We start from the raw sequence: 14,243 nt of genomic DNA, 5'->3' as shown, positions 1-14,243 counted from the left end.
GGAAAGCCTGTTTATTTTCCTTTTAAATGGAGCCACATTTGGAAGGGACATTTGCAGGATGAGCAGCAGAGCTGAGTATGTACGTTTCACCCATTGACACAATGTCAGATCTTCTTTGTCAATGCCAAACAGCTAATTTGGACACTGATTCTTGCCAATGCTTGTCAGACAGGAGTGGAGAGAACTCATCTCTTTAATTCAGTGATTTGTTTCCTATACCTTCTACATCATCAGTAGGCCTACATTTCTTTCCCCACATGTAAATTTTTCTTGCTATTAAGTTGGACATTCTGTGTTTACTATGAGCCTTTACAGTAGTGATGTCAGCTTGCTTTAAAGTAGACATTTTCCCATTTTACCCAGTCTCCTGTCCTGCTTTAGTAGCAGTTTTTAGTTTAAAGATGGCTTCTTAGTTGGAACATATCTTTAAAAACTCATTAAGACACCAGAGCCGTATCTAAAAATGTTTATTTAAACATGCATTCAAAAGCAAACATTTATAAAAAATACAATTTTTCTACTATTCTATCTAAACTCTCTACAAATGGGCTATTTTGCAAATGTGCTTGCTTTCTTGGCTGTCTTTGAACAATAAAACCATTTTCAACAGTACAGAGTCAAGCAACATATGAAATTAACAGACAAAAACAAAGTGTGACTTTCTTACAGTATCCAACAATGTGCTTGTTGAAACTTTTCTTCATAAAAACCTTCAGAGGGAAATTTTTAACCATCACCAGAGAAAAAAATAACCTGAAAAACACTGAATATGAGGACAAGAATCTCTCAAATTACTCATCTCAATAACAAGAGACTGCAAAAACAGTGAATACAGAGTTAACATATATACAGTACAGTACAGTACAATTACAAAACATTGACCAAAACTTCATCCTTATATGCTGATTTAACAGAGCAAAGTTCCTGCTCCTTGTCTTCATCGTCACTCTTCTGGAAACATTCAGGAAAAAAATTGAGAAAAAAGTAGAAATGCTTCAGATGACTACACTGGTGCCACTACGGGAGCTTCTATCCTATAAAGAGAAAAAGGGAGAGGAGAAGTTTAGTCTAGGGAAAATAAGATTTATCATTAGGCCTACATACAAGCAACAAAAAAGAAAAATACAAGGAAAAACCTAGCACAATAAGGCATACCAGTGCACAGCGATACACTAACAATAGCCAGGCAGAAAGGCCAGTGTTAAGCAGGTACATGCAGACAGGCCCTTCTAGTTTAGTTCATCACAGTTTTAGTAAAATGCTAAAATGCTAATTTTAAGCAGGAGTACTGTTTTTACATTGTTGTTAGGAGTACTTTTGACAAAAAACTCTGCTGCTTCAATGCATTTTGATACCAGGTATTTTCAACTGAGAAAATATTTAGGTGAACCACTATATAAGAGCCAACACTTAAATAAGAATTATTTATGTTTAAAACTCAAAGCAAATAACTACTCACTGTCTAAATAGTACTGAAACGTTGATTTTTTTTTCAGAATCTTTAGAATATTCGAATTTTTGGCAAATTTATTACAAAAAAAAACCCCGATATATGATCTTGACATAAGTATTTAGACCCCATCTCTAAGCTCTGCAGGCAGCTCCTTTGACCTCATGGCTTGGTTTTTGCTCTGATATGCATTGTCAGCTGTGAGGCCTTCTATAGAGAGGTGTGTGCCTTTCCAAATCATGCCCAATCAGTTTAATTTACCACAGGTGGACTCCAATCGAGATGTAGAAACATCTCAGCAAAGACTGGTAGAAATGGAAGGAACATCGGGACAGTAGACTCTACAATACAGACAAGATGAAGGCTGCTATCAAAGCAGCCTGGGCTTCATGACACCCCAGCAGTGCCACGGACTGATCTGTTCCATGCCACTTAAAAAATAGATGCTGTTATTTGTGCAAAAGGAGCTCCAACCAATTACTGAGTGCAACAAATTTCAAATGTTGTCTTGAATACTTATATCAATGTGATATTTCAGTTTTTTAATGTTAATAAATTTGCAAAAAATCCCAACATTCTGTTTTCACTTTGTCATATGAGGAACTAAGTGTAGATTATTGAGAAAAAAAAAAATCCAACATCAGGCTGCAACGTAAAATTTAAATAAGTGAAGCGGGTCTGGATACTTTCTGACTGCACTGTAAGTGTAAGGTTTAGGGGATGCATGATATTCAAATTTTTGATGATAATATATATATGTAAACCAGACATAACAGTTCAGTCCATAAAACACATTTTACATGTGAATTAACAAAAATGAACAAAGACAACTGGTTAAGAGGATGTAGGTCTGTTGGTCCTGCCTAAACTGCACAGCCTTATTTGTCATGTTATTTTTTGATGTATGGGTTGAAAATAGAAATTTTTGATGAAACAATAATTCACTTTCCATCATGCTGAAAATATTGTAAATCCCTAGAAAGGTCTATAATAATTTGGATACTTTTATGCATTTTGATACCACATTTTAAAATAAATACAATCTGTATTATCTTAATGAGCAACTGCTTAAATACCAAAGCTTTAAAAAAATAGAGGAACAAATCCATTAAAAAATGTCAAGAAAATTCCTACAAGCTGTCTAAATTGTACCAAAACACTGCCAAATTTATGTGTGCAGATTAAACTGAGTGTAGGTTTTGCTTACTATTTCTCATCATTTACTGTAACCAACATAATTCTCAATATTGTGAGTCTAGGACTTCTATTGTTGTTGCTGCTGTATCCAAAAAGGTATAGATGTTTTTCTTTTTTTGTTTTTTTTTTGTATCATATTGCAGTTAAATTGCAGTTACTTTGGAATTTCCCCTTGTGGGACTAATAAAGGAATATCTTAATCTTAAAAATTATCTATCCAATAAAGTGCATTAGCACGCCAACTCCCCCTGATTAGCACCAAAGAGAAAACAGGCAGCTGGGTTCAAAGTTTTTCATTATCAAGCAGAGAAATTGCAATATTAATGCTTTAAACCTGATGGCAGCTATGGGCAAAAATTTTTGTTCTAACTTAAGTCATAGAAATAAATCCTGAGGTTTATTTAAATTTCTGTACCAAATTCCATGGCAAAACTAGTTATTTTCACTTTTAATAAAATTCAGAGTGGGTAACCATTTCTTTTTTAAAATTTCTGGAGGATCAACAAAGCCATCCTAAAACACTGACTGATGAACATCCCAGTTCATGGAAAAATAGAGTGGAAATAGAGCCTATAGGGTCTAAAATATTTTGGTTTGATTTAGAGACATGCACAGGCCTACAACAGCACTAGCATTGCTTCAAACAGAAATCTAAGACAAAAAATAAAGAGGAGTGATAAAACAAAGTAATAAGTGTCAGTATTTGTTGGTGGTCCTTACAGAGAGGCGGTGGTAGTTCCTTCGGTCGTTAGTGTGTCCAGGCTGGATCTCGATGGAGGAGTAGCTTGGGGGTTGCTCTGGCCAATCCTTCCCTTTGCCTCCTCTCCTCCTCCTGCTGTCTTCATCGTCTGAGCTCCAGGATCCTTTGCGGCGCAGAGGAGGAGAATAGCTTCTCTCCCTCCGAGCCGCTCTGTTGTACAGCTCCTCCATCAGGTCGTCGCGGCTACGAGCTCGCCGTTTGGACCCACCTGCTCTCCTCCTAGGCGAGCCTCCACTGTCATTCCTTGAGCTCCTGTGTGGCGCCCGCCCTCGCCTGTTCTCCCAATCTGACTCATCGCTGTAGTCTCGCAGGATCCCCCGTCTGGGTGGGGAGACGTCTCTGTAGCCTCGACTGCTGCGGGGGAGACCCCCTCCTCCTGAGCGGTTTGTGCTCCCACTGGACTGACTGGATATCCTTGCCCCACCTCTGACTCCATCACCTCCAGGCCCTCTACGTGAGTTGAGACTAGGTGCACGCTGAATGATAGGAGGCAGGGTGATCACCCGTCTCTCCACCCCTCTCACCCCCATCTCATCCAGGGCTGACAGCATACTCGGGGGTCCGTGTGTGTTGGGGACTGCAGCTGGGGCTGGGTGGTGCTGGGGTTGAGGCTGTAATGGGGGCATATTCTGTACAGCATACGGAGCCTGTTGAGGTGCCACCACATCCAGCCCCCTCACTTGGTTCTCCAGGTAGTCCAGCACCTGATTGGTTCCCTGGATGCTGCTCCGCACGCTGCCGTTCATATGATGAGGAGGAGGAGGAGGGGGCTGCTGCTGCAGGGCCATGGGGGACAGCTGCATCGGAGCCATGGCAAAATTTTGCTTGACTGGATAGTCTGAGTACGAGCCTGAAATAAAGTTTACAATTTAAGTTTTGAGACATGAAACATCTGCAAAGCAGATTTTACCCCACTAGAGGGCAGCAGACACAAGCTTGAAAAAAAAATGTCAGCCAAAAATATTCAGAGGACAAAAAGCAACCTCATTTGACATTTAAAGTCATGCTTGCTTCAACTTGATGTTATGAAATCCTATAATCTAAATATTAGATACTTTTGAAGAAGTTATGATTTGTCCTCTAGACAGAAATAACTAATTTTGCAGTCACTACATGTAGCACAGCGTCACTAGCTTGTGGCTAAGTCTGACTGCTTGCTGTTGAAATATCGGGCAGGTAAGGTTCAGTGTGTTTTCAGAGATTTGTACACATTGAATGAAATGCAGCTGCCAAGCACAGCTTAAAATGACATGAGAAGAGTGAGGGGCAAAAAATATATCAGCATGTAAAGAGAAGCTAAAATGCTTTGGAAGAAGGGAACTGTACTATTATAATCGGCTAGTTTATGTTTACGAGGACCTCCTTCTTTCCCACATTAGTCATTTGATCTATTGTTAGTATTAGAATGTACCTTTTTTCCTGTAATCAAGGCAGGGGCTTGTTTTGTAAAGGAACTTCTAAAATTGACACTTCAATCAAACACACAAACTAAATCTTAACAAAATCATCTGACTGCCCTGCAGACTCCATAAAAAAAGGCTTTCAATCACCTGTGTGTTAATGATCATAATTATTGTAATGAAGAACAGCTGGTGCTTATCCCCTTAAAGGCTATTGTATCATATTTGATACATACTTTAATGATACCCCAACCTAATTAATATGATCAATAAATTACGTAAAAAACTTTTGAATACAATCTGATAAATGATAGAAATGCTCTCAAGTGGATTATCAGTTACCAAATGTATTAAATGTAATACAAAAATATACTATGTTATATTTTATGGAAATTTTCTGTCTTTGGATTTCAGTAGAAGGTTGATTTTATTTGTCAGACTATCAACAGAAATATCTACAGAAACTCTCTGTATTTGACTCTAAATCAATCTGTAGATTTCAGGTGAAGTTTATTAAATAAACATGTTAAGTAATTAGATTTCATCCATGTAAGCAGTTAGCCCGGGTTCAAATCCGGCCTGTGTCACTTTCCTGCATGTCTCTCCCCAGCTCTCTCATCCCTGTTTCCGATTCTATCCACTGTCCTCTGCTGTCAGTAAAGGCATAAAAAGCCCAAAAATAAAGCTTTAAAAAGGCAGTGCAAGACTGCTTATTACTGGATTTAATTAACACAGTGAAAATATGTAAAGCTTAATGTAATGATAATTAATGGTGAAGGATGTGATTAGCATGAAGATAAAGAACACAAATCCTAATCATATAAATGTAGTTTTGTTCTGGCGTTAATGTGTCCTCCAACCTTTGAAATTGTCATCACTGTTTAATTAAAACCACAACCAAACACACGCCCTTAGACCTGCATGAGATTTATTCTGAACAAAGCACCAGAGAGGCCTCATTGTTCTTTTTGTGTCTCTCACCTGAATAGAGTATGGGGACGCCCTGAGAGGACGCATTGGAGCTGATGGGAGCGTAAATGGGTTGACCATTCATCCAGGGAACCATCGCCTTCTGAGCCTCCTTCATCATCCTGTGCTGCATCACAGCTGAAAAAGAGAGAAACGGAGAGGATATCAACAGTCTATCTCAGTCAGGATCAGTAAGTTTAGATTTGACTTGAGAGATTCTAGTATATAAAGACATGAACAACTGAAGCTCTTAATTCTTACCTCTTATAATCATTATCAAAGCTGGTATGTTAACTTATAACAAAAGGAAAATCTATGGTATCATTAACTACACCAACAACTTTTTTTACCAATTTAAATCACCCAGAAAGGTTCCTAACGATTTAATGAAGCTTGCACTGAAGTTTTTAGGTCACTGATATGGTGCTGTGTAAACCAAAGCACCTCTTCTACCTTTTTCTGGGCAGCAGCAGGTCTGTGGACAACACGGGCAGCGGACGTAGCAGCAGCACTTCTGCGGACAGCACTGACAGCAACAAATGCAGAAGAGCATGATGAGAAGGAGAGCTCCCAGGATGATCAACAGGACCGTGAGCCAGTCTACAACAGGTGAGGAGAGACAGAGTTATTAGGATTTTTAAGAACAAAAAAGAGGAAGGCACGTTGGCAGCTTAAACCTCAGCTGAGGAAACTTACGGTACACGATGAGTTTGACTTCTTTATCAGAGTCTCCAATCGTGTCACCGGGAGCATCAATGGAGCAGAAATAGACGCCATTGTCCCACCACATCACTTCAGTGATGGCCAGGTCGGCCTCTATGGACAGAAAACATCACAATGCTTTAAAATAACTTATCATGAAAACATGATTTTGACTACATACAAGAGAAAAAAACATTAAAGTCAAAGACACAATCTTTGCCGGTTTCAAATGTGTTAATTTAGTTCATTTTTTTTGCTGAATTTACATTTTACTTGGATCTTACTTTAGGCAATGTAGCTTCTTCTGTTATGTTAATGAAATCAATAAATAGGCAAACAAATGCACTGACTGGTTAAAGCAAATTTTACAACAATAATAACGCAGTATGCAGAATTTAAATCTTTACAGCCTCTAAGTATTTGTGCCGACTGTACTGTGAACTACTTAACTGGAATTCAACCAAACTCACTGTTCTGAATGGTAATTTTGCGTTCTCTGTATTCTGCTCCCAGTATGGGCTCATTGAGGCCTCTCTTCTGGATGACAGTGCGGACCGTGCGCTGGTTGTCCGGGCAGTCGTTGGACGGGTCCTGACCCAGTTGCAGAGCGGCCTGATAGGCTATGGGAACATGACAGTGAAAGTTCAACTGACAGCACTGTTTTGTGTCTTCATTTTCTGATTTTTCAGTCTGTTTGCCCTAAATGTGGAAAGCACTCTGCATTAAATGCACCCCTTTTCAGGCGCAAATGGCCTAGCAGTTAGGTTGCGCCCCACATACGTGGGCAGCTGTGGTTTCCCTTTTCTTTTGTGTTTCTCTCCCCACACTTTCATCCCCATTTCTGACTCCAAACACTGCCCTTTCTCTGTCTGTGTCTATCTGTTGTGTTTCTTGTGTCATAAAAAGCCCATTTTTAACCTTGAAAATGCAAATATTCCACATGCATTTCTTTTACATATATTTAAATTACATAGATCTAAATTAGTGTTACATAGCATAAAACGTGTCTTGAATCTGCTGATACTGTCTTGCATTTTTTACCCCCCTTTTCAATTTGCTGTTTTCAAAACCTTTGTAATGATAAAGTTTCAATTACAACCTTCAGGTCTGTAAAATCTACCTTTATTTTGCTACATACCATATGCATATGGTCGCTGTCAGGTACAAACCTCTTATATCCAAAATTATTGCTTTGTAGAAAACTTTTAAAAGTCATAATGCTTTTCTGTACAGTCAGTTACCACTATGTATCGTTAATTTCTAATATTTTACCAAAATGAAACTCAAGCTCTAGCCACAAAGTTTTTGGAGTTTGCAAAAAACTCTAAATGAAAGCTGAGCAAGCTTTCATGTGTTTCTCACTGAGGAGAGGCTTCTGTCTAGCCACTCTGCCATAAAGCTCAGATCAGTGGAGGGCTGCAGTGATGGTTGTCCTTCTGGAACTTTGTCCCATCTCCACACAGGATCTCTGGAGCTCAGTCAGTGACCATCGGGTCAAAACTGCTTGGAGTTTGAAAAAGAGCACCTGAGGGATTCTCAGACAGAGAGAAACAAGATTCTCTGCTCTGATGAAACCAAAATTGAACTGTTTGGCCTTAATTCTAAACATTATGTCAGGAGGAAACCAGGCATTGCTCATCATCTGCCCAATACCATTCCAATAGTGAAGCATGGTGTTGGCAGCATCATGCTGTGGGGGTGTTTTACAGCAGCAGGGACTGGGAGACTAGTAAGGGTTGAAGGAAAGCTGAATGGAGCAAAGTACACAGATATCCTTAGTGACAACCTATTCAGGACCTCAGACTGGGCTAAAGGTTCACCTTGTAGCATGACAATGACCCTAAGCACACAGCCAGAGGTCTCCATCCAACCTGAGTGAGCTTAGGAGGATTTGCAAAGAATGGCAGAAAATCACCCAGTCAATGTGTGCGGAGCCTGTTAGTTCATATTCAAAAAGATTGAAGGCTGCAATTGCTGTCAAAGGTGCTTAAACTAAGAACTAAGTAAATGGTCAGAATATCTGTGTCAACAGCATATTTCCATTTTTTCTTTTTAATACAGATGCAAAAAAAATCTAAAATTCTGTTTTCACTTTGTCATTGTGGGCTACTGGGTGTAGATTAATGAGAGAAAAAATGAATTAGAACAACTGTAGCATCAGGCTGCATCATAAAAAAATGAAAAAGTGAGTCTGAATACTTTCTCAATACACTGTATTTAACTGGGCTTGTCTGTTTGGAAAAAAAACATAATTAAATCAAATGCAAACACTACTCAGTACAGAAACACTCCCTGTGTTTTAACAGAGAGCTGAATCATCATGTATGAAACATGATAGGAGCGGCAGGCTTCAATGCGTTGACTACAGACAAACTTCATAAGTTGTTTGGTTATTTCTTAAGTCTGAGGCAGCAAACAATTTATTAAATGCTATGTTATTGTTTAAAGTAGTACTGTAAGACTGGGAGACACTGTTTGCTGTGATAACCTCAGTTCAAGTCTTCAAGGTTACAATTGGACTGAGCTGAACAAGCATAAGTTCACTAAATTGAACAAACCATCGTTGAAATATCTACCTAAATGTCCCTGATGGAGGCCAGAAAACTTAAACTTCAAAAGTCTTGGAAACAATAAAGTGAAATGGTTCCCTTTCAAATTAATTCTTCATTCTAACCCCCCTTTTAATCACATTTCATTTTTTGTTTCAAACATGTTTTTTTTTCCCATTAAAATCTCCTTCTCTCCACCTGCAGCCTCACCTGTGGAGTAGTACTCCAACACAGGGTCTTTACAGAAGGACTTGTACCTCCAGGTGACGAGGACATCCTGAGGGTTTGCAGAAGTTGAAAAATCGCAGCGCAGGATGACTGAGGCGAACAGAGTCGTCGACCTCTCTGTTTCTGACACAGTCACCTGGATGGACAGCAGCTCTGACATGAAAAAGGATCAGATCAGAGGGGAGATTAAATGTAAAACAGCAGCACTCATGACATGTATTCAAATTTAAAAACCTATTCCAAAGAAGCATGGTGTATCTGTGACATGGCTTACCTTTGCAATATTGGATTGACAAAAATCTGGCCCAACAGGTTAACAGTTCACTCCTTTAAAGGTGCATGTCATGAACTCTACCATTACGTGTGATAGGGCTGTCAGTCATGTTCAACAGAGTAAAAGCCGCTGACAGGCAACCACTGCTAATTGTACTACTTTAGTTTGAGGTCAAATACTAAACTCACACTCCCATATGCACGTTTGTAGGCTATATAAACACTGCGGGCATGATAGTTTGATTAATTAAATACCCAAAAAAGGTTGTAACCACAGCTCAAGTTGTCACAAGGACTTAACTCAAACTTTTAATGATTTTTTTCACTTTTCTTTTATGCATAACAAATGCAAAATATCTCTGGAACTATCATTTTACAAGATAGCACAGGAACATTTTTAAAGCTTAATAATCAATTACGAACCTAAATATCCTCAACTGTTAGAGAATTTTCAAATCTGTTTTGACATCAAACATGCAGGACCAAGCTTCCTTAAAGTGCCGATTTACTGCTGTGTTAAATTTTAAAAGTCTTTGGTTTTGAACTGATGGCTTGTCAACCGTGTAAATAAAACAATGTTACTTTGGAAAATTTCAAGTATTGCTTAGTAGGGGTTGACCTAGCAGCTCATGAGACAGATAACTGATATTTAGAACTGATGTGCATTTATTTAGATGTACAAACTGTAGTTAATGAGTGAAAAGTAAAATTGCATGGTCAAAAAAATTAAATAAAATAATAATAAAAAAACAGCCCCTCAGCGTGAGAAATGGCACAGAGAAACACAGTAGACACAGTAAAACAGGAAGTGATGTCATATGCTCACTGTATAAGTGCCATCCAAGATTAAGTATTGAGTGACTATTACTCATGTGACATCTAGCCAATCGGATTGTGTTCTTTAATGGATATTTGGTGAGACTGTGGAGAGTAAAAATAAAGTAGGGAAGACATACTTTTCAGTGGAACCAAAGTAGCACACATTTTGATGATCTAACTTTATTGATTATTTGTAAAATTAAATGCTGATAACAGGGCAGAAAATTAGCATTTTACATCTATTTCCATATAGCATTGCTAGTAATTTCCTGTAAAAAAGACTATTATAGCTAATTCAATGTCCAGTCCAAGAACTTTTATGGATGTAATCATGTTTATGTACTAAATACTGACTGGATTTAGACTGTAGGGACTCTGTCTGATGCAGCAGGACTGTTTAAATGGTATACTATGATCAGGGAAGTACAGGAGAGCTTCTAATTGTGAACTGTGCCACCTTTATTATCGTTTGGTTGTAGTCTGACAGATGCATTAACTGTGACTGCTGTGATGCTTTTATCCTAGAACGGTTAACATGGTCAGAATCCTGAGAATAAAAGCTTTCTGGTGGTATATAACATGTGGTATACTTAGGCTATGTAAAATCATTTTGAAAAAAAAAAAAATTTAAAAAGCTGCTGTGGGCCCTCAGATTTTAAAGTGTTAAAGCTCCACTGATGAACTTTATTTGTGTCTGCTTTGGCGCCCCCTGTGGACAAAACAGTATGGCTTACTTCCTAACTGATTTTATTCCATACATGCAGATGTAATGTTTTCAGGGAACATTTTCATCCTGCATTCTTTAAGCAGAAATATATATGGGATGCACAATATTACCCGTATGATATTGGTATCAGCAGATATTAAAATTTCTGCTGATATTCGGCGATAAAAATCTGCCTATATCATGTGTAAACACTGGCCAAATGAACAAGCAAGTGAGCAGAGTTAGCGGACCAAAATACCCATGTCAGCTTACCCATGTCTTCTTAAATCATCATCCTTCCTTACACTCTAAATTGTGTTTTAAGGACTGAAATTTGTTAATTTGTTCATCCACAAAATGTAAATGTTTCTGAACAAAAGTTTTATGTCTGAACTACATTCAAATAGTATCAGCTAGAAATAACTTGTCAGTATTGGCATATTGAATTTGGCACAAATCCATTATCATGCATCCTAATAAATATATATATTTCTCACTGTAAAGCCTAGCCCTTGAGACTGTACATTTAGCCTGTTCTGTGACTCAGTCTCTCTTTCACCTACACCTTTTGATGGCCACTGATGTTTTTTTTTTTAAATACTTTTGTAGGTCATGTAGAAACATCAGTATAATATCAGTCTGTTTAATGACCAACTAAAACCTCCTCGCAGGAGCATTAACTAAGAGTGTAATCAAAACAATTAATAGCCCAGTTATTAAGAAATAACCTATATTAGCAACCCTGTTTTACTGTCATCGTTTGTTTATAATAAACTGGAAAAATTAGCAACGTGCAGTCACGTGACAATGGTCGGCCTTGCCCTGTTTACACCTGTTGATAATTAACTTGTTCGCTTTATAGATAGTTTCGACTGGCATTTTGTTTGATCTCGGAATTCCCACCTTTGAGCTGTCGAAAACATGAGATACTTGCAAAAATATGAACTTAAAGTTAAAACCTGCGTTAATAAAGCCTCACCTGTCGGCAGGTGTAGCGCCAGAAGCACCATCAGTATCATATTTCCCATCTCGCTGCTCTTTATCTTCCCGCGGAGGCTTCAGTTTCTATCCTGTAGGCGATTCAAAATCCACCAATAATCCAGAATATTCGGAGGAAAGCATAACAAAGGCGCTGTTCTGCATATTAACCTGATTTAGTCACTCAAGACGACATGTTAGCCAGCCGATATTAGTTTCCTGCTGTGAAATATGAGCCGTACAGAGGCTAGTACACAGAGGAGGAAAACCTTTCCCAGCAGACTTCCTCCCCTCCCCCACTCCAGCTTCAGGTGACATCATGACTCCGCCCTCTCTGACAGGTGCAACATGAGGAAGAAAGATGGCGGAGCAGAGAACAACATAGCGGAATTATAAAATTCATTTGTACTGAAAGAATGTTACAGTGCGCAGAAATATTCTGTTTATACGTTCTGTATGGTAGTGAAGGTCCAAAACCGTTATTAGTTAATCAGAGTAGCAAAGTAAAGCACTTCTTTAGCACCTTTGGTGATATATTTTGCTACCCTAACCTTGTTTAGGGATGATGCTTCAGCTTGGAGGTGAGGTTTGACCTTTGTAGCATCTCTTGGCTTCTCTAGCCTGCTGAACCTTGTATCTATGACTTTGAAGCGTTGCTGCCCTCTGTTTGATAAATAATTTGATCTTTTCAAGGAAAAAAAATGTTGTCAAATGAACATTTGGATATTTTAAACACTTAATAACACTGATGATATAGAAAAGGCACAATATAGGCTTTAGCTTATAAACTGAATTACTACTCTAAAACTAGCCAAATAGTTAACAGTAGCCTATAATATTGTGTCCTATCTCACAAATGTATCAGTTTTTGTGTTAAATGTTTATGTAAGTATTTAAACAGGGACTTAAAACGATTTCTTAAACCCCTTGTTCATCCTGATGGTAAATGTATTCATATAACAAACAAATGTATTTTTAATTCATTATTTAAAATACAAGTTATGATAATGATCTCAATCTTCATATGTTTTTAAAGTAGTCTTCTAAATATGTCTCAACATAAATCAACAGTAGAAGAAAAGGTGAACATTTTCCACTGTTTTAACTGTTTTTATTAATTCATTAAACTCCATATGACTTTCTTCTGTTATCACCAGTGTTTGAAGTTGATTCATGTTCAGTCTGGTTGTGTGTTCCTTTTCTTTTTATAATTTCTCCATTTTAAAAAGAGGTTGCTAGTTTGTAGTGGTATAACAACTTTCTGGTTCATTGTCACTCAGTTCTGATTAGGACTGCACAATGTTGTCAAAAATCATAATCACTGTTATTTTGATTGATATTGAGATCACGATTATTCAACACAATTTGGCATGATAATCTGGATTATATGAATTTATCTAACTTTACAATTAAAACATGTTGAGAAAGAAGCTAGAAATATAAAACTAAATAAGAGAAAATAATTTACATGTCTAAAAATGTTGATTACACAGTATAATAACCATTAACAAAAAACCCTGTTATGACCAGAATAAAACATCAAACACTGAAACCTTTATCACATTGCAAATGCTTTGCACAACACAGTATGCAACACTTATCTTTAAACTTGTTTTCATGATTATGGCAAGCCACAATTATGAAATCTTCTTAAAAGTTGCATCTAAGTTGGCATTAAGAATTGTATTGTCACAAATGAATTCAATTGAGTTTATTTCTATATAATATGAATTATACAGTTAAAAAAAAGTCGTATTGCAAAGCATGAAGCTGATGTGCTGCACAGAGTTTATATATTGCTGATTTCCAACTCTTGTCCATGGTGGGAATTGAGTAAGGGTAGAAGATAAACAAGAGTAGAAAATGAACATTTGCTTTAAAGTATAAAGACATAATATCACCACAGTTTTGTCTTCTTTGAGATACCTAATGTACCTAATTTAAACAAATATTGATTAGAGTTTTATAATAACTGGTTAGATTAACAGTGTCTGCTGTGTTTCCTGCCTGCTTTGTTAGTTTTTATAGATCAGTTTTTATGTCAGTTACTGGTCTACCATCATAAAAGTTGATAAAAATGAATTATTAAAAAAAAGATACAAAAAATACACATAATAAAATAAATCAATACATAAATTCTATAAATCATTACAGATTGGAAGTTTAAAATGCAACAATCTAAAGATAAGTACATGTTGCACTGGCAATCGAC

General features: G+C 37.5%; 1 protein-coding gene across 1 annotated transcript; it reads right to left on the bottom strand.

Moving 5' to 3' along the window:
* Nucleotides 1-451: 451 nt before the first annotated feature.
* On the bottom strand, nt 452-12,343 carry LOC121522150 (immunoglobulin-like domain-containing receptor 1). Its single transcript, XM_041806272.1, has 8 exons — nt 12,033-12,343; nt 9,238-9,408; nt 6,949-7,098; nt 6,473-6,592; nt 6,230-6,376; nt 5,789-5,914; nt 3,368-4,257; nt 452-1,034 (listed from the first exon to the last, which is right to left on the bottom strand). Exons 1-8 carry the CDS (start codon nt 12,079-12,081, stop codon nt 996-998), a joined length of 1,692 nt encoding a protein of 563 aa, XP_041662206.1. The 5' UTR covers nt 12,082-12,343; the 3' UTR covers nt 452-995.
* Between the last annotated feature and the right edge of the window lie 1,900 nt (nt 12,344-14,243).

This window comes from Cheilinus undulatus, linkage group 15, assembly GCF_018320785.1.
Source record: "Cheilinus undulatus linkage group 15, ASM1832078v1, whole genome shotgun sequence".
Classification (NCBI taxonomy): Eukaryota; Metazoa; Chordata; class Actinopteri; order Labriformes; family Labridae; genus Cheilinus; species Cheilinus undulatus.
This window is presented reverse-complemented; position numbering and strand designations above follow the sequence as displayed.

Bases quoted from the DNA above. Each gene is read 5' to 3' on its own strand.
- LOC121522150 (XM_041806272.1), bottom strand. From the start codon at position 12,081: ATGGGAAATATGATACTGATGGTGCTTCTGGCGCTACACCTGCCGACA. The intron at 7,099-9,237 runs GTGAGGCTGCAG...ATGTTCCCATAG, and splicing joins GTTGGAGTACTACTCCACAG to CCTATCAGGCCGCTCTGCAA. The intron at 4,258-5,788 runs GTGAGAGACACA...ACTTTATTTCAG, and splicing joins CGTCCCCATACTCTATTCAG to GCTCGTACTCAGACTATCCA.